General features: G+C 42.2%; 1 protein-coding gene across 1 annotated transcript in view; it reads left to right on the top strand.

Moving 5' to 3' along the window:
• The first annotated feature begins 5,724 nt into the window (after window positions 1-5,724).
• The window catches only part of LOC137561392 (chloride anion exchanger-like), a 65,348-nt gene continuing 49,734 nt past the window's right edge, over window positions 5,725-21,338 (top strand). The window contains exons 1-5 of the mRNA XM_068272686.1: window positions 5,725-5,855; window positions 10,248-10,387; window positions 17,582-17,692; window positions 20,539-20,699; window positions 20,783-20,947. Coding sequence (XP_068128787.1) covers window positions 5,725-5,855; window positions 10,248-10,387; window positions 17,582-17,692; window positions 20,539-20,699; window positions 20,783-20,947 — 708 coding nt within the window. The remainder of the gene's footprint in view (window positions 5,856-10,247; window positions 10,388-17,581; window positions 17,693-20,538; window positions 20,700-20,782; window positions 20,948-21,338) is intronic.

Genomic DNA, 21,338 nt, shown 5'->3' with positions numbered 1-21,338 from the left:
TAGGACTGACCTGGAGAGATTGTATATCAACCCAGAATTTATGGTGAACTATTGACCCTACCATCTATTTTATTTGATTACTAACTGATCAGACACAAACACATAACTGTCAATGCCTATCTATGGTAGTCTGCCTTTTCACACTTTACTTCTCACGTGCATGTTGATCCATTATTTTGAGTTATTTACTAGCATCCTAAATATACACACATTACCTGCCTTGTTTTCAGAGAGGGAAAGTGTGGTCTGAAAATCATGGTTCCTTCTGTTACACATGTATTGCTTGGGGAAGTTCCCCTGAGCAATGAAAGGCAAGAAATAATATTTTAGTTGCAATCAGTCATAAACAATATTCATTAACTTTTGTCACTTTAACAAAATTGACGTAAACACATATTATACATAATAAAAGGGAAAAAGTTTGAACATATTGGCTATCCACATTTTGCGAAAGTTGTATGACATCTCTACTCCTTCTATTGATTTAATTGTCAATGGTCAAGGTCACATGCAAGATCTGAAGTATCTTGTAAACGCTAATCTATGTTAATTATTACATAGAGATGATAAGGCCTTATACTGATGCATCATCAGAGAATAAATGCCAAAGACTTCATTTGACTGTTCACACTTAAGGAAGTGTGACACAACAGGGCACTGGTGGCCGCAATCCAGCTTCACCAGATCATCCAATACATGGGTAAGGAAAACATGGACAGTATATGAAAACATTCTGTTTACAGTTATAGAAGAAGACTCATAATTCTTGATTCTAAAGCGTTTATTTGCATATTCCAAATAAGTATAATTATCGTATCGTTTTGAACCATAATCAAATACTTTGAAGACTCCAAAAGCACGGTCTATTTTAATATTAAGTCGCTTTAAATCAATGAACAGATATTTATCAAAATTACATGTACAGAGCAATGTTAAAATGAAAAATTCATTTGACAGAAACTGATAAAAACAAAGCATGATTTTACAGAGGAGTTTTTCTTTCCAATTTATTAGAGCAGACTTTCAAATGACTGTTGTAGTATGCTGAATTTTTTTAACACACTGCAACCTAAATATCACCAGTGTTTTGATTTTATATAAAGTGTGTGCATGTTTGTGAAGGCACATATCTGTGAGTTTTGATTCAGTCACAATTGTTGTACAATGCTACTGATCATATCTAGCATTTTCCTTCTACGATTCTTTTCCTGCTTTTCTTTTTCTTACGTTTCTTTAATGTACATTATTGATCACTGTAAACATCACCCAGCATGTTAGCTTAAGAATTAATGGTCCTTAATATTTGGCTTTTAAACAAAGCAATACTAGATTATGAGAATTATGAGAATAACTATCCTATTATCCAAAATAATTTTTTCTTCTCTTTATTTTTATTTTTTATTTAACCACTTAACGTCCAGCCCCCCCGGCGGGGGGCGATCCGTCCTGTACCGCCTCAGATAGGCTTCAGCCTATCAGATGACGGCGATTCCCAGTCAATCAGAGGCCGGAGATCGCCGATCTCCTTTATGTATCCTTATGTAAACACTGGGGATTACATCCCCGGGTGTTTACATTTAGCCTGCGAGCCGTGAAGGGGAGGGAGGGAAGGAGAGGGAGCAGAGAATAGCGCTGCAGAGGGGGGCTTTGAGGCGCACCTCCGCTAGGCACAGCAAGCCGGCGGCGATCAGACCCCCCCAACAGGACATCCCCCTAGTGGGAAAAAAAGGAGGGAAGTCTGATCGCTCTGCCTGCCACCTGATCTGCGCTGGGGGCTGAAGAGCCCACGCAGCACAGATCATAACAAACGCAGCCGGTCCTTAAGTGGTTAAAGGTAGAACTCTAAAAAATTCTATTTGTATAGGTTTTTTCCTAAGACTCCTTTAGGGCCCTTTTCCATTTGCGGAGTGATGCGAGTGTGGCTACCTAGCCACATTGCATCACTTCTGCTGCTGGCCGCGCGCCTCTACATCTGGAGATGCGGAAGTGTATGGAGGGGACGGCGGGTGGATGCGGCTGTGCGAGAATCTGCAGCATGCTGCAGATTCTCGTATCGCTCTGCACACAATGCACATTGCTGTGCATTGGGATCAAGACACCTGCGGTGTGATGCGGTTATGTAGCTGCATCACACCGCTTCTAATGGAAACAGGCCCTTACTGTTTCTTAAGCTGTACTTAGGAATCAAACTGGCCTTTTGAATTGCTTGACCGGCAGCTCTGAATATAAAAAATGTTTATAATTATTAACACAATCATAAAAAATGCAAAGCATGAATCAAACTAAAAAATGCTTAGGGCCTGAGCACACTGACAAGCTTCTGTCCCCTTTTTTTCAATCTGTAACATTGACATAGTTCTGAAAAGTGGATAGAAGCACGTTAGTGTACTCAGGCCCTTAGAGTAACTTTGAAATCAGAATACAATTTGCATATATACTGCATTATTTTACTGTACTGTGATCCTGTCTTTAATGGCAGGTATCTTTTCCCTACATGGTCTCCATGTCCAATCGACTTTAAAAAATTCTGTCTCTAAGGCCAGATTCACACTTCGGCATTGCCTTGCGTGAACTGTAAGGGCCTGTACATACTGCTGCGCTTTTAAAATTGCATGCGATTTTGAAATCGCAAAGCCTTTATGAAAATAGAAAAATCGCATTGCATAAGTGTGTACAGGTCTTCGCGATTTTCATTATTTTTCAAAAGACTTTGCGATTAAAAAACGCATGCGATTTTAAAAGCACAGCTGTGTGTACAGGCCCTAACAACCGAATTGTAACGCAACAGATGGGAAAAGTCCAATTGTGCATTATCTACAGGTTGCGACACATATAGTAAAGCACACACTCAATGAAAAGTATGCTTCACTGTATGCTTTACTGTAATTGTAAACACATACAATGTCCGATACCACACAGCATGCCACGCCTTATTCTGAAGGATACCAACGCATCACACTGTAACAAGGTGAACGCATCATTACAATACAATTGCATCTTGTTAGTAATGCGATTATATTTTCCTATGCAGTCCTCAGTGTGAACGTAGCCTACGAAAGGAAAACCAGATCAGTAATTAATACACTATTAGCTACATATCATGTAAGAAAGATAGATAAATAGATAAGGTACTAAACAATGGGCTTGATTCACAAAGCGGTGCTAACTCTTAGCACGGCTGTTTTCGCGCGAATGTTCGCATCGCGCGCGATCGCGAATTTTCGCGCAAAACGATAACGTTTTCACGAGCAAACGCGAATTTCCGTGCGAAATCGATATTGTTTTCGCGCAAAAATTTGCGTTTGTGCGCAAAAACGTTATCGCTCCGCGTGAAAATTCGTGATTGCACGCAATGCGAAAATTCACGCGAAAACGGCCATGCTAAGAGTTAGCACCGCTTTGTGAATCAGGCCCAATGTGTTTATTAAAGCGGACCCACAGCACACAGTGAAAAGTTTTTCTTCTACATATAGCTGCTAAAGAAATTCACTTCTCTGTGTTCAGTGTTTGCTTAGCCACATACAATTATCTAATTCGTTTTTATAAGTAGCTGTGAATAGACTGCAGGAACTCTGTTCATGCATAAATATCAAGGCTTAACCCTCTCTGTATTCCCTGGAAAGGGAATCCAAGTTAAAACGTAAAGATGTTTTTTAGGATCTCCATATATTGTAATGCAGAGATTTTTTTCCAAAAAATATCATCATGCTGTGGCTAATCCACAGTGCTAAACCCCCCTAAAGACCAGGCTATTTTTTTACTAAAAGGGCCACTGCAGCTTTAAGGCCAAGCTGCAGGGCCGCACAACACAGCACACTAGTGATTTCCCCTCCCCCCCCCTTTTCTAAAGCTGTCTCTTGCTGTTTCTTGGCTGTGTTACGGTGCATACACACGTTGGATTGAATGACCGGTCGTTTGGATGTCAAATCGGGCGTGTGTACAAACGGTTGTTCAGCTGATAAGACTGGTTTTGACGGATCCACTTGGCGGATCAGTCAAATCCAGTCTTATCAGCTGAACGACCATTTGTACACACGTCCGATTTGACGTCCCAACGACCAGTCGTTTGGAAAAATCTGCCGTGTGTGTGTACCTTAAAGAGAATCTGTATTGTTAAAATCGCACAAAAGTAAACATACCAGTGCGTTAGGGGACATCTCCTATTACCCTCTGTCACAATTTCGCCGCTCCTCGCCGCATTAAAAGTGGTTAAAAACAGTTTTAAAAAGTTTGTTTATAAACAAACAAAATGGCCACCAAAACAGGAAGTAGGTTGATGTACAGTATGTCCACACATAGAAAATACATTCATACACAAGCAGGCTGTATACAGCCTTCCTTTTGAATCTCAAGAGATCATTTGTGTGTTTCTTTCCCTCTGCAGCTATCATCCACTGAAGTGTCAGGCTTTTTCTTCCTGCAGAGTGCAGACAGCTCTGCCTGTATGTAATTCCTCAGTATGTGAAAGCCCAGCCAGCTCAGAGGAGGATTTATCCAGCTTGTAAAAGATAAGAGAGAAGAGAGAAGCTGTCCTAAACTTAATAATACACAGGCAGTGTGCAGAGAGGGGCCTGGAGGGGGGAGATGCATCACAGAACCACAACACTGAAGAACTTGGCAGCCTTCCAGACACAGGCTGACAAGTCTGACAAGAGAGAGATAAGTTGATTTATTACAGAGATGGTGATAGTAGAACGTGCTGCAGTAAGCCAGAACACATTAGAATAGCTTTTGGAACTTGTAGGATGATAAAAAACAGGATGCAATTTTTGTTACGGAGTCTCTTTAAGTGCTTCAGAAAACAAGACTGTATTCGACCCACTGGGTCAAAGAACTAAGGGAAGCTCTTTTGCACAGATAACAACTGAAGTTTTTTTTAACTCTTCCTGTACTGGAAAACAACATAAGATTTTTTTTCTTTGCTACTAATGTTCTGTTTATTAGCTGTACTACACATACAATTCATTATTTCAGAAGAGTATTTCCACTTCAAGTTTGCTTTAAAGGTCCTACCCAAATCAACGTTTGTTGATTAGATGTTGGCATATCTGCTTTATGACTAACACTGGACCATATTTTAGTTGCTCATGTCTGTAGGTGTCCTTATTTCATCATAGCCTCTCTTGAAGAAATATGCTGATTCCCGTCACATTGGTTGATGACATTAGTGTTTCGTACCAGAAATGACTAAGTAAGCTATGTTCAGAAAACAGTTAAAGCTTAATATTGCATTAGAGAATAAACAAAATCTAAAGCTCTCATTGGGCCTATACAGGTACGTATTTTTACCCAGCGTGTATTTGTGAAAAAGATCATCTGTGGCATCACAACCAAATGTGTGAGTCAGACTATTTAACATTCTACTCATCTTTTCAAAGTTATATCCCAAAACCTTGTGTTCTGATTGACAGCATTGTAATTATTAATCAGATTGCAAGATATGTTTCAGGTGGAGGAGATTAGCCCAAGAATCTTATCATTTGTTGTCAGGTTACCAAACTTTACTAAGTAGATTCATCTTTATATTATTGCTTCTTTTTTCTCTTGTTCTGAATATAAAGTTTAATACTGAACTTAATTATCTCTTTTAACATAGGTTTATCATATAATAATATCATGCACACGCATTTATCACTAGTGTATAACACATTTTCATGCAGGACATTTACTTGGTGATAATAATTTGCAACGTGTTAAAGATCACGAAGCCGAACATTTGGAACAATGATGGAGCCAGTGGGGAACCAGTATGTGGTGTCCAGAGCTATATACTCAGAAAATGATTTCCGCTTAGAAAATGAAAAAGTAGATAGATACCACAAAACATTCCTGGATCACCTGCGCCTCTGTTTTGGGTAAGTCACACTTTCGCTTCTCCAGAAACAATACTTTTATGTTTGCACTGAAGGCTATGGCGGTATCCAATATATCCTATAAGCATGGCATGATGTTTCTCTACAAATGATCCACCACCGTCTCCACAAAACACCATGCCCACTAATTGTGAGTAAGGATCTCTTCTGACACTCCCAGTTGGTGGGGTGCTCAATAATGAGGTGCATAGGTTTATGGTGCTATTAAGTTGCCTCAGTAATGGTGCAATCGGATAAGCACTTCAACACCAGGTAATGAATACTGGGGTCTTCTAGCAGATCCATTAATCATAGGTGTCAATAAACAATGGTTGTAATATAGCAATTAGCAATGTTTGTAATATATTATTTCTTTTAAATACTGATAGAAGTACTGTATTTTTTGGACTATAAGATTCACTTTTTGTCCTCCAAAAGTGGGTAAAAAAGTCACTGCATCTTATAGGCCAAATACAGGGAGTTCCTGATTTGTGAACACCTGCCAATACGAACCACACAAAGTGGCATAGAGGAGGACACAAGGGGGACACAAAGGGGCATTGAGGAGGACAGAAAGGACACAAGGGGGGCAGAGGAGGACACAAGGAGACACAAGAGGTACATGGAGGCATGAGGTGCAAAGGGGCTGTAATCCACAAGATGCCCCTTCACCATGGATGCACCAGGTTTAGTATATATATTTTTCCCCTGGTTTTTGTCCTCTAAACCTAGGTGAGTCTTATGGTCAGGAGCATGTTATAGTCCGAAAAATACGGTATTTGGGGTTCTTTTTGGGTACCACATCTTAAACCACTGCACACAGAGACATAGCTTAAGGCCTTCTGTATGTGTTTTTGCCATCTTGCTTGAAGAATCTTGTCATGCAGATTGCAGTTGCTGCTAATCTCTAAGTTGCTTTGAGTCTCTGAAGCTTGCTCAAAGAGATGCTGCATTAAAGGGAACCAGAGAGGAATGGGGGGTGAAAAAAGTAAAGGATTTTATACATACCTGGGGCTTCTTCCAGCCCCATAAGCCTGAATCGCTCCCACACCGCCGTCCTCAGCTTCCTGGATCCGCTGGTACCGGGCACGTCACTTCCGGCGGACGCGGCCAATTGTCCGCATCACAGGGGCTCCCTCCATACATGTACGCATGTGGCTGCGCAGTAGGCAGCCACATGCGTATCTGTATGGGGAGAGCACCCTGTGATGCGGAGAATTGGCCGCGTCCGCCGGCCGACTGGCCGACTCGCGGCAATGACGGGACCCGGTGGCGGCGGATCCAGGCAGTGGAGGACGGCGGCGTGGGAGCGGTTCAGGCTTATGGGGCTGGAAGAAGCCCCAGGTATGTATCTCTCATCCTCTCTGGTTCCCTTTAAAGAACCACCATTAAAAGAAATTAAGATACAAACATATAAGATGCACATTTCTCCCAGGGTGAAATTCACTATACATTATGTATTTTTTCTGTCACTGTCACATACAGGAGGAAGTAAAACTTGGAGATATCTGACAGGTTTTAGAGTAGTCTATCTCCTCATGAGGAATTCTCATTGTTTTTTTTATTTTCAAAAGCAGTTGCTGAATGGCAGTCATTCAGTCCAACTAACAAAACATTGGGCAGCGATTAGAGAGACTGGCCAACATCTTTGTAAAGATCTATGCCAGGCAAAGGTGTTGTAAAGAATAAAAGAAATACTGAGAATCCCCAACAAGAAGATTGACTTGTCCAAAACCTGTCAGATGTGTTATAGATTTGCTACTTACTTTAAGTGACAGTAACATAAGAATACAAAAAATATAGTGCATTTTACTATGTGACCTATATATCATATGTGTTTACATGTACTGTATTTTCATGCTAGTAGTCTTTCAAGCCTCCATCCCCTTCAAGCTCCAGCACTCAGCTAATGCAATTCCATTGTCCACTCCTATACAGTTTGCAAGCATTATTCGTTCCAAAGCACTCTTATATCAAAGTGAATTTCCCCATACAAATGAATGAAAGCCCAGCTGATTCCTTCCACAATTCAAAAAAAGTTATAATATAGTATAAAATAAAAATGTAAACAAGACTTTCACTATAAGTAACAATCATTGCCATCTGTTGGCTTTTTTTTGTGTGGCTTTAACAAGGCACTTATCCAATGACAGTTACCGTACTTTTGAGGATTTCAAAGTCACATTTCCATGAAATCCTCAAAACTACGGTAACTGTCATTGGATAAGTGCCTTGTTAAAGCCACACAAAAAAGCCAACAGATGGCAATGATTGTTACTTATAGGATTGTACAATCCTGCAGCGCCAAAGGGAGAAGAACTATCGGCTCAGTTGTAATGATGTGACACATATATCCTTTTTTTTTTTTTTTTGTATATCAAGACATTGCTTATATATCAAGTCAAAATTTCACAAAAATGTTTGCTTGTGTTGCAAAGCGCTCTTAAACCAAGTTACTCTCAATCCAAGGTTTTATTGTATTTAAACTCAGTGGGGTTATGTGACAAAGTTATGGCAGTGGCAGTAGGACATTTCTGTACTTCCTGACTTTCCCACTACCACTAATGAAACCTAGAGAGACGCATAACTCATTATCACTTATTATACTGTATCAGTTATAATTATACGTAGGGCTATCAGGTTTACATCAGTTAAAGCTGAGAACACATCAGGTCAAGGTGATGCCCTAGTAAAATGGGTGCGGGGGGGGGGGGGGGCATATTGTGCTGAGAGGAAAGCGCTGTAGCAGCTGTGAACTTCTAAAAGGAGCAGCCTCTGCAGAAAATAGGGCTACAGCCGCAGTGTGTATGTGGCACAGTCCAAACGAATGTGTGCTGCAGAGCACAAAAGCTGTGACTCTCTAAAGTAGAGCAGCAGTGGCTGGGAGAGGGAGCCACTGCAGATTGCAGCAGCTGGGAGGCCACCCAGTGGGCACCCAAGTTACACCCTCAGAGCCACCATAGCCAATAATGACATTGTGGGCTATAGCAGCACCCAAATTAACAGGCACACTGTGCAGCATTTTTAACTGATCCGGCACTTGAATCTTCATGTCTCTCACTACGTGGCTTGTTATCAATATTTATGCACGTGGCAAGCCTAGCATTTTCCAACGCAGAACCACCACAGAACCACCACAATTTTTTCTTTCCTCAGAGCCAAAAATATTCAGCATCTTGAAATGTTTCTGTTCTGTGATAACTAAACTGAATCTCGTTAACATAGTAAATCCTGCTTGACACAAGCAATCAAGAAGGAGTGATAACCAGCAGTAATTTATGTGTCAGTCATTGCAGTCTTACTAAACTTAGGCCTGGTGCACACCAAAACCCGCTAGCAAATCCGCAAAAAGCTAGCAGATTTTTAAACGCTTTTTCTTATTTTTCTGTAGCGTTTCAGCTAGCATTTTACGGTTTTGGGAAGCGTTTTTGGTGTAGTAGATTTCATGTATTGTTACAGTAAAGCTGTTACTGAACAGCTTCTGTAACAAAAACGCCTGCAAAACCGCTCTGAACTGCCGTTTTTCAGAGCGGTTTGCATTTTTCCTATACTTTACAAGCGGCTGCAAAAACGCAAAAAAACCCACTCGGTGTGCACCAGCCCTTACTGAATATTCATTGTAATGTACTGTATGTTGCATTTCCAAGTGAGACTAGCCCTGCTAATTTCTGAAATAAGAGAGAAAAGCTAATTGTAATAAAAATAATAGACACAAAAAACACCAAAAATGATAAGCTGAGAAACCTAGGGCATGCATGTTGTAATTCTTATTCTTAGATTTATTTTTTAAATCACGTCAGAGGTTTAGTCCTTTGGAAACAGTTACAGTGAAGGAGATGTGGTAATTAGCATTGACGTGTTCGATGAGTTTAAATTCGGAACTTCATTCCGAATTCTTCCAATCAGAACCTGAATGTTTGTACATAGGCACCGCATGTTACGCTCCACGTCACATTCAAGCTCTCCAACACTTTCTCCTTCCGGTTGTGAAGGAGAAGCATTGGAGGGCCGTAATGCAATGTGTAGCGCATCGAGCGGAAGCAGTGACAAGGGTGAGTTAACAACCCCTACCGTGGTGCCTATGTATAAAGATTCAGGTTCTGATTGGATAAATTCAGACCAAAGTTTTGACTTCAATCTATTCAAACACGTCAACTAATGAACAGAATCTTAAAAGATCATTTTGATAAAGTCTGAGGAAAACAGAAATATGTTGGCATTTTATAAATACAATAAATGATAATAAGAATTCCATTATTACAAAGTGGAAAAGCATAACGTTTAATTTGCATGCAATATAGTGGATATGAAAAATGTTAGTTATCTACTGTATATTTCTAGTCATATTTGCTTTTTAGACCTTGTACGTTCTAAATATCTGTTTATGTTTGCCAGGTGTTCTAAGGAGAAGGCCAAAAGGATTGCTTACACCTTTCTCCCCATTGCTTCTTGGCTTCCCATGTACCAAATAAAGGCATGGATTCTCAGTGACATTGTGTCTGGAATCAGCACTGGCCTGGTGGCTGTCCTGCAGGGTAAGCCATATACACATACATCTTCCTGACATAAATACAATTGCTTTAAATGTAAGCCTGAACTAGCCTGAACTGAAATGCAAGCCTGAACTGAAAATACATAATCATTTACAACAGGGGTCAGGAACCTTTTTGGCTGAGAGAGCCATAAATGCCACATATTTAAAAATGTATTTCCGTGAGAGCCATATAGTATGTTTCAAACTGGGACAGTGCGCATGTGCAGCAGAGGGCCATGTTGCCCTGTTGCTATGGTGATGTGTACACAGTTGATCCTTCGGGCAGCGGAAGTGTTAGACATGTCTTCAGCTTCTTTTGGGTTTCAGCAACATCAGCAATTTCCCCGAGAGAGAGAGACAGAAATACCGACTAACAAGCTTGTACAATTAGCGAGCTGACTTGGGGGTTGATTCACTTTGTAAGTCAAGGTTCCCGCACTTTGGCCCAATAGACTGCCTGTGAAGTGACAGGCAGCCTATTGGGCCAATCAAAGTGTGGGGATCTCATCCTACAAACTCACAGGACCTGACAGGGTCCAGAGTGGGACAATTGGAACAGCCGTTCGTTTTGGGGGGAGCGTGAGTAAGTTAGTAGTGCATGCTACAGCAGTAGCGTGCCTACTTTGAAAATGTTACTTGCGCTGCCACACTAAGCTGTGCTGCTTGAGCAGTGTAGCTTAGTGAATCAACCCCTAACTGTGAGCCACATGTAGCTATCAAAAGAGCCACATCTGGCTCCAGAGCCATAGGTTCCCTACCCCTGATTTACAACAACACAAATTTCATGGTGTTACTGAGCTTAGTAATATTTCATTATAGATGAAACGTTTATACTATGTTGAATGCATGTACATAGGTTAGGCAGCCAAGATCTGCCAGACATGCAATTTTACAGCAACTATGATGTCTAATTCAGTAAGGTGACTATGGGGCATTTTAGAAATATAAAAGTAACTTATAAAATACTTGGGCAATGGCAGCTAGAAGGATAGGCAATAGAGATGATCACTGATAGGCATCTGTTTTATACATACTCAACAGCATCCTCCCGTCTATCTAACTGCAGTTAGGGGAAATGGATGTCTGTCCTCTTGCCATGCCCATTCTGGCAAATGTGGGAGAGGTGGTAGGAGCTGAACAGCTAAAAGAGGCGGGTGCATACATTTGGGCGCTGGGGCTGCTCGCTATGCGAACTGCAGCTACTAATAGTAGGCACGCAAGTGACCGCTATTAGTAGCTGCAGTTCGCATAGCATGCAGCAAAATTTTATTTTGGAGGTTAAGGTTAGGTGGGGCAGGAAGCTGACTATGGGGTTAAGGTGGGTTGCTTGGTGAGGGAAGGGTTAATATTTTGAGCCCGCTGGGGGCTTAAAGGGACTCCGAGCATCTCTCATGGGTATGGGTAAGACAGGGGTGACCCAGAAGTTATAACATAGCCAAGATGGCAGCAGCTATTTTTAAATTTAAATTATATTTGATCAGCGCAGAGTCCAAAAACAAAAGACGAGTCTTCAACAAAGAATAAGAGCAGGTAAATCTCCACCACAATAAATATTGGGTTCACGGCACAGCTCTGCAATCATGGATACCCAAAAAAAGGAAAGAGGCTTACCAGCTGGTGACAACCCACATTATAACGTTGTATCAAGGCTTTGGTAGGACATCAGGAAGCAACAGTCTGTCCAGGATCCACCAATTCAGCAATGATTCCTCTCACGAATGGATATCAGTAAACATCATAAAAAACGAACGGCAACTCTAAGTGTAAACAGTTTAATATAGAGTTTTCATAGTAAAAACAGTTTAAAAATAGCATAAAAACAAAACTTACATACGGGGGCCCATGCGATGGGAACCCCAAGAAAGTTGCATGCGTGTATGGGTCAGCAGTAAAGGACAGTATAAAGGTGCCGCCTGTCTCCTTCCCTAGGGAAGACTCGTTGAAGACTCGTCTTTTGTTTTTGGACCCTGCGCTGATCATATATAATTTAGCTGTTTGTGAACTCTGGACGTTGTTCTTCTCTCAACAGCGGCCAATTTGATTCCTTGGCGCTGATACACATATGCAAACCTATTTTTAAATTTAAATTGAACGTAAACTATTTGGTGTAGAATAGTGTTGGGCGAACACCTGGATGTTCGGGTTCGGGCCGAACAGGCCGAACATGGGCCAGATGTTCGGCATGTTCGGCCCGAACGCCGAACTCAATGGGAGTCAATGGGACCCCCGAACATGCCCATTTTGGGGGCCCTATGGGGTCGCAGGCATAAGGGGGGAGCATGCCCCGGTCGCGGGGGGGGGTCGGAAATTCCCCCCACCCCCTCCGCTAGCGCTCCCCCCTCCGCCCGCTTCCCCATAAAAAAAGTTTAAAGCAAGTTCAATAGTACCTGGGCTGGTGGCACTGGCTGGCAGTGGAGTGAGGAGGAGGAGGAGTCCGAGTAGCAGAGTGACGTTGAGGCCGGGCAGCGGGCGGTTCAGCGCTAGTACCCTTGTGGTACTTCCGCCCTTTCTCTGACCTCACGTCCTCTGCGTGATGACGCATACGAGGACGTGAGGTCAGAGAAAGGGCGGAAGTACCACAAGGGTACTAGCGCTGAACCGCCCGCTGCCCGGCCTCAACGTCACTCTGCTACTCGGACTCCTCCTCCTCCTCACTCCACTGCCAGCCAGTGCCACCAGGTACTATTGAACTTGCTTTAAACTTTTTGTATGGGGAAGCGGGCAGAGGGGGGAGCGCTAGCGGAGGGGGTGGGGGGAATTTCCGACCCCCCCCCCGCGATCGGGGCATGCTCCCCCCTTATGCCTGCGACCCCATGGGGGGCAGTATTCGGCCGAACAGGGCCCTGTTCGGCCGAACAGGGGCCCTGTTCGGCCATGCATTCAGCAGTTCGGCGAGCCCCGAACAGTTTGGCCGAACACCACCAGGTGTTCGGCCGAACTCGAACATCACCCGAACAGGGTGATGTTCTGCAGAACCCGAACAGTGGCGAACACTGTTCGCCCAACACTAGTGTAGAACAGCGATTAAGGCATCAAATGAAAGAGCAGAGCACAAGCTACAGAAAGGTATGCATCTTTATGCACTTTGCAGTACTGGTCAGAGTCTCTTTAAGGCTAGTTACACACCAAGACGTTGCGTTTTAGAAGACGTTATGGTCGCATAACGTGCCCCTAATGCAACGTATGGTGGTGTTGAAGTTGGATGTCAGATTGAGCTGCGTTATGCAGCTCTCAAAGCAGCCACTCCAGGTTAGTGATAGGAAGTCCGGATCTTTTTAAGGATTCGGATCATTTAAATCGGATCGTTGAAAAGATCCGGATCTTTGAACCGAATCATTTGAATCATTTTACTAGGGAAGCAGACTGGGTGAAATGATTAGCAGGACAGGACTTTCCCTGCACTGTACATTCTGTATGTTCCTGTTTCTTCCAGACAGACATCCACTGTGAACCGAATCTTTCATTGTGAAGATCCAGATGATTCAACTCATAAAAAAAGATCCGGATCAAATGTACGATTCGTTTATGATCCGAACAACACTACAGTCCTACCATGAGTCTCTGCAGTGCAGTGAATATTAATTAGCCATGTGGCTGGCAGCTGAGGAGGAGGAGAGACCTCCTCCTCCAACATTACTGAGCATGTGCAAACAGTCTAACGTGGCTTTGCCCAGTATAGCGTACAGCATGCAGCACTTTGTTTTTAACGTGCTGCGTTACAATGTAACACAACGTGTTACTGTGAACAGCAACATTGATTTTACAGTGCTGTGAGTTAGGCTGCGTTACTGGCTGCTGTAACGTGGGACTTTAACATCCCACTGTGAAACCAGCCTAAAGGCATGCCCATGTTAAGGTTAGGCAATGTGAGAGGGTTAAGGTTAAGCAGCACCACGGGGGCTTCTGTCCTTCAGTAAGTAGAGGTTAGGTCATAGTGAAATATTGGCAAATATTACCAATATTTCACTGTATGAATGAAGGGTAGAATATTGGTACATTTACTGATATTTAACTACCACTATTTCCTGTGCCCTTTAAATCTCAAGTTTTTTTTCCGGTTCTCCCCGCACCTCAAATTAGCTTATAGCACTTATGAATGTACGGGGTAGGAGGGCTTCTTTCTGTGTCCAGCAATGTATGTTCACACTAAAGGTGGGTACACACATCAGATAAAAGTCTTTGGAAACTGAAAGATCACAGACCAATTTTACCCCCTTCCATGTAGTATGAAAGCCATACTCTACAGTCTATTCTATTGAGCTGAACTCCCCATCAGATAAAAATCTTTGCAAGATGCTGCACACAAAGATGCTGTACACATGTGAAAGATCAGTATCTGCAAAAGATCCGTTCCTGCAAAATGCATTCATAGTCTATGATATCTGCAGATCTCATACACACCTTGTTTAACGAACAATCATCTGCAGATCAGATCCACCAGGGTGGATCTTTGGATCTGCAGATGATTGTCTGATCTGCAGATGAATGTCTGTTAAACAAGGTGTGTGTGAGATCTGCAGATATAGACTATAAATGCATTTTGCAGGAACTGATCTTTTGCAGATACTGATCTTTTGCATGTGTACAGCATCTTTGTGTACATCATCTTGCAAATATTTTTATCTGATGGGGAGTTCAACTCAATAGAATAGACTGTGTAGAGCAGGGGTCTCAAACTCAATTTACCTGGGGGGCCGCAGGAGGCAAAGTCAGGATGAGGCTGGGCCGCATAAGGAATTTCACAATCGCGGCGCATCGCCGCCTCTGCCCGCCCCTCTCACTCTTCCTTCACAGAGCGGGGCGGGGAGAGGCGGCGACCCGTGCGGCGATTGACGTCAGGAGGGGCAGAGCTGAAGCTGAAAGCTCTACCCCTTCCAGAAATGCCGGCGGATTGCCCCCCGGGCGATTTGGGGTCTCTGCAGCCCTCGTATAGCAGCGGGAATGCGGCAGATTACTTGGGAGCACTGAAGCGAACTATAAGGAAGCTTTTGCCGGCGAGGGCCACAAAATATTGCATCGAGGGCCGCAAATGTCCCGCGGGCCGCGAGTTTGAGACCCCTGGTGTAGAGTATTGCTCTCATATTACAGGAAAGGGGGTAAAATTGGTCTGTGATCTTTCAATTGCCAAAGACTTTTATCTGATGTGTGTACCCACCTTTAGACCCAAACCAAAGAAATACCTACTCCTCACTTAATAATGTTGTGACCTAAATTCCACTAAAAATGTAAGTGGCTGATAAAATGTATTTTCAACTAGACACAAAAAAAAAGATTACCTAAGCCAGAATACAGTAATCCTATTCACAACAACAACTAATTAAAGATAACCCAGCAAAAGTGGTATCTTTCTGAGAGATGAGCATTCTTAAACTAGGTCAACAAACGCTTACCAACCATGCTCACTTAAAGGACCTGTATGATTCTAAATTTCAGATGTTGCCACTCACATTATTTCTGCAAGTAAGGCTATTTGCTTGACATTCATGTCAACTACTAGACCATAGACCTTATCAGTTCAATTAGGCTATAGCTTGTTTCCTCTATTTCATAGCTTCAACAGACTTTAATGGCCAGCAACAGTTCACGGAGCAGTGCTTTTCAGCGCTGCTAGATTTGGGCGCAGCCGGCGCCTCCATAGACTACAATAGGAATCATTCCTATTGCAGCGCTCAGTGAGTAACCTCGGCTCCGCCAGAAGACGGAGCCGAGGTTGCTTAAAAAACATAATAATTCGGCCTCCAGCAATCGCTGGAAGCCGAATTATTTCATTCCCCACTATCCATGGCGACCTGGAGGGGGAATAGTAATTAAATCGGCCCGAACTTGTGCAGAAGCAGGATCAGCCATATACTGGCTGTATCCTGCGCCCAAGTCTATCGGCGCTGATTTCAAATGTACTCACAGTTCAGAGCAGCAGCCACTTTTCTGTATCACAGTGATTGTCACGTTAGACTAATAACATACTGCAGATGACAAATAATTGCAGCTCGCGAACTGCACAGCATATTGCATAATGTCTTGTGAAATCAAAACCAGTATTTAGTGGGAATAGATGTCAATATGGTATTAAGCCAGCTGCAATGACTCACTGCTACCATTCTTGATTATTTCCAACATTTCCGATCTGATTTCTGATCGATTTCCAATCATTTTACGATCGATTTCCGACCGTTTTCTGTTCACTTTCATAGGGAAACGATTGGAATGCGACCGGAAATCAGATCGGACATGTTGGAAATAATCGATCTGACAGTAACTCTTGCACAGGGCAGGAGGAAAACATATAGAAATGCACCCTGTATATATTTAAAGAGTTTAGCCTTTCTAATTCCCTCTCATCTGTGACTAATCACAAGTTGTAATTTGATCTATTCAGCTGTGTCAGCTTCTGCCATGGCATAGACCTAATTGGTAAACACAGGATGTTAACAATATATCTGCTTCCATGAAAGCAGGAAGTAGACAAACTGAAGATTTATTGCAGGATTTGTATCAGCTGTAACAAAGAAATATTTTCTTTAAAGGTCATTATGCTGTTGTCTATATTTTAGAGCAGACAGGAAGCTCTGAGTTCAGGTTCATTTTAACACCACTGGCACCCGTCACTCCTAAAGGTGGCCACACACCATACAATTTTTTAATTATCTGTTCAATTTAAGAATTGCAATCAATTTTTCTGACGGATTGTAACATTCAAAAAATATGACCAATGTACCACACACCTACGTTCAATGTTTCCCCAATTATGATAAAAATGATTGAAAACTCTGAGAAAATTGCTAGAGTGTGTATATTAATAAATTGACAATCTAACACACACCATACAATCTTTAGAGAAATTGAAGAGAAATATCTTGCATTCCGGATAGATAAAAATAAAAAAAAAACGGGAAATCCGATCGGATTTTTCAGTCGAATGAAGAAAAAAAAGCTTTCGATTTTTTCGGGAGATCCGATCATTTTTATCGAATTCCTGTAAAATCGGATCATTTTATTGTATTGTGTGTGGCCACCTTAAGAAAGACCTGCATTTAGGTTATTCCATCCCACTGGCTTAAAAGGAGTTGCAAACTCTAGGACTGACTCTGTTTTCTCAGGCACAAGATTCTTATTGTTTTTAACTAGAAAAATGAATGCATAAAAAATAAATAAATAAACATTTTTCTTTGTCTTTTCTGTAATTTTAATTTTTTAGGAATGGCCTTTGCGCTACTAGTGAACGTTACTCCTGAATATGGACTTTATGCAGCCTTTTTCCCTGTTATTATTTATTTCTTTCTGGGTACTTCTAAGCACATATCAGTGGGTAAGTAGAGTCAATTCTACAAACTTTTAAAGAAACACAAAAAAACAAATACAGGAAAAATCCTTGAAGATATAACTCACTGTATTACACAAGTAAGGCTCCATTCACAGTGGTGTGTTGCGATACGGCATAACGGCCACATCGGATTGCAGCAGATTGCAGTGAGGTACAAAGGCATACGGCATTCCAGCACACTGTATGCATTGCGTTACCTCAAAACGTGCACGTAAACAGTTACAGTGAAGCATACGTCACTCTTCAATTTTGCTGCATTGCATTCCAGCTGATACAAGTTTGCAATGTCCACTGTGATCCTATCCTAAAGGACTAAGGGTGCGTACAGACATGCGACTATAGTCGTTTAAAACAATCGTTACCGACGGCATTGCCCGATGATCGTTCGTAAAAAGTGCACGAACGATCATTAAAACGAACGACCAACGAGATATGTCGTTGGTAAAGAACGATCCATTCTGCCAGATCTTTTCCAACGACCATCGTTCAAAAAGTAATGTCTGTACAACGATCGGTCGTTGATCGTTCGTTCTCAAAGCTTTGCACATGCTCAAACAGTTCTTTTTGACACTTGTGTTTGAAATCAGTTTATACATCATGTTGTTGTACATGAACGATGTTCAAAGTAGCCTTTCTGCAAACGATCATCGGCCGATACCTCCTTTAACATCGTTCGTCGTTCAGAACGAACGATCGTTATCGTATGTCTGTACGTACCCTTAGTTTGCAGCCATTCAAAAACATCTAAAATGCATAATGATGGTCTTCTTGAACTTTTTAAGGGCTAGTTCACATGTACAGCTGACAGCCACTGGCACTGTGTGCAGCATTTGTGACTGGTTCTAAGCAGCGATGGTACGCAGCTTACATTATACCATCTGCAATTCATCCGTGTGGGTGGAATCTACACAGGTGCATTGCCCCATTTGTTTGCATGTACACCTACCGAGTGGCAGCTGATCCCCAGTTGCACAGCAGCTTAAGTTGATCAACCATTAATATGAACTAACTCTTTATGATTTGACCTTTCAATCATACAGAAGGCAGGTAAAAGCACTGATTTTCACAGAGAGGCATTAATTTATTTATCCTTATTTTGGAGTCAGTGTCTCTTGTTTTTAATTTTTTGTTTCAATGAAGAACCTTGTCCCATCTGTGAAACATGGTGGTGAAAGTATTGTGATTAGGCCTGATTTGCTACCTAAGGCCACTATGGCTTGTCATCATTAGTGGAACTTATAAGTTCCGAAATGTACCAGCAAATTTGGTTAAGGTATCCACCCATGAGCGGAAGCTTAAAGACAACCCGAGGTGGGGTTCTGACAATGCTATCCACATACAGAGGCTGGGTCTGCCTATACTGCCCAGCCTCTGTTGCTATCCAGATCCCCCCTAAGTTCCCCCTGCGCTCTGCTGGCCCCCATAAATTACAGCCGCGCTGTGCGGGCTGTGTTTACCTTTGTACTGTCAGTCTCGCTGCTCCCCCGCCTCCTGCATAGCTCCGGTCACTGTCCACGTCACTTCCCTCCAATCAGCAGGTAGGGAAGGGACGCGGGCGGGGACCGGAGCTATGCAGGAGGCGGGGGAGCGCCGAGACTGACAGTACAGAGGTAAACACAGCCCGCTGCGACACGCTGCATGTCGACAGCGCGGCTGTGATTTATGGGGGATAGCAGAGCGCAGGGGGTGGCTTAGGGGGGATCTGGATAGCAACAGAGGCTGGGAAGTATAGGCAGACCCAGCCTCTGTGTGCGGATACCATTGTCAGAACCTCACCTCGGGTTCTATTTAAAATAAACTGGCTAATGAGGTAACACAACAACCCTAAACATAAAAGTCAATTTACGTATAATGGTTAAAAAAATGTTAATGTTCCTGAATGGAAAAGTTAAAGCTATGACCTTAAACCTAAACACATATTGAGGGAAGTTTGTGTGGTTCATGCAAGGAACTCTACAAACTTCCTTTAGTTGAAGCTGCTCTGTAGGGAGAAATCAGCTACAATTTCTCCAAGATGATGTGCAAAACAAAACTCATAAAGAGTTACTGGTAACATTTTGTTGTAATCATTACTGCTCAAAGTGTGTGTGTGCAGCAAAGTATGGGCTTGATTCACTAAAGTGAGATAACTGCTCTTTTACGTGCGCGTAAAACATTATTCCGTGTGATAAACAAAGGTTTGTGCGCGATCGCGCGTGTGAAACAAGCAAAGCGCCGTGCACGGGAGATCGCGTGATGACTGCTGTGATATCACGCTTAAATGAATCAAGCCCTATGTGTGAGTGTTTGTTTGCACAGTATGTGTATGTGCATCTACAGTGTGTGTGTGTGGTGTGTGTGTGTGTGTGTGTGTGTGTGTGTGTGTGTGTGTGTGTGTGTGTGTGTGTGTGTGTGTGTGTGTGTGTGTGTGTGTGTGTACAGTACGTGTATGTGTATGCATGTACAGTATGTGTATGTTTATGTGTGTGCATGTACTGTATCTGTGTGTGAGTGTATCGGGGGTGTTGCAGGGGCAAATTAATGAATAAGCAAGACGTGAATTCTTTCTCTAATTAGATTCATGGCAAATTACCCACTAGGAAAATCAGGTTTTCGGTCTTAATTGTGCTTAAAGTTTGAAAATGTAAAAAGGGTCACAAACTTTTACATTTCATTGATTGAACACATATTTGCACATTATTCTCAAGTTTTTTGTGCTGCGTAATCAAGTAATTTTTAGAAATAGAAATAACATTCGACAAGATTTTTGATATGTGTCCTAAGGACCTGGCTGGATTAAAGTTACTACTGATTTGCATCTGGGTCATTCACTAATGAATCATATCGTTTAGGTCCCTTTCCTGTGTTGAGTTTGATGGTCGGTACAGCCGTGCTCCGATTATTTCCTGATCCTGATCCTGCCCTACTAGCTGTAAATGATACTGCTACAATCCTAAATGAAAACAGAGTTGCTGTAGCAGCTACTGTGACAGTGCTTGCAGGAATCTTCCAGGTGAGTGTTGCAAACCAGTCCTATTGTTTTACCAGCAGTCTCCACCACAGTCATTACTCAGAGAAACTGCTCTTTTCTTCCAGCTGGCTCTAGGACTGCTGCAAGTTGGATTCATAGTCATCTATTTGTCAGATGCCCTGATAAGCGGCTTTACAACTGCTGCCGCTATTCATGTTCTAATTTCACAGCTCAAGTTTGTATTGGGACTAAAAGTTGATCAATTCAGTGGACCTTTGGCCTTGTTTTATGTAAGTATCTTTATTTGTTTATAATGTTTTCCTGAAGTTGAAAGTGTTTTCAAAGCCTACAGTTTCAGATGCGTATTCAATATGAGTAAAGTGGTGAGTAGCTGTTGCTGCATCTGCATAGCTTGATAACATCGCTCTGTTATGTTTCCTAAAATAACTGCAAACACGTTGGAGGAAATTATTTGTTCTCATAAAAGATTAGATTTCCTGAAACTTTCATTGAAAAAAAATCCTTCTATTATCATTTGCAGCCAGCTATGAACTGACACAAGTGACTGAAGCTGATATGGCACCTCTTTGCCTAAAATGTATTGGTAGTCTCTTTGTTGAATATTGACAGCTTAGAAATGCAGAACTTGCTGCATATTTTTCCAAAACGCATCTAAAATGC

This window comes from Hyperolius riggenbachi, chromosome 3 (genome assembly GCF_040937935.1).
Source record: "Hyperolius riggenbachi isolate aHypRig1 chromosome 3, aHypRig1.pri, whole genome shotgun sequence".
Taxonomy (NCBI): domain Eukaryota; kingdom Metazoa; phylum Chordata; class Amphibia; order Anura; family Hyperoliidae; genus Hyperolius; species Hyperolius riggenbachi.
The sequence above is the reverse complement of the archived record's forward strand: the minus strand, read 5'-3'. Positions and strand labels throughout refer to the sequence as shown.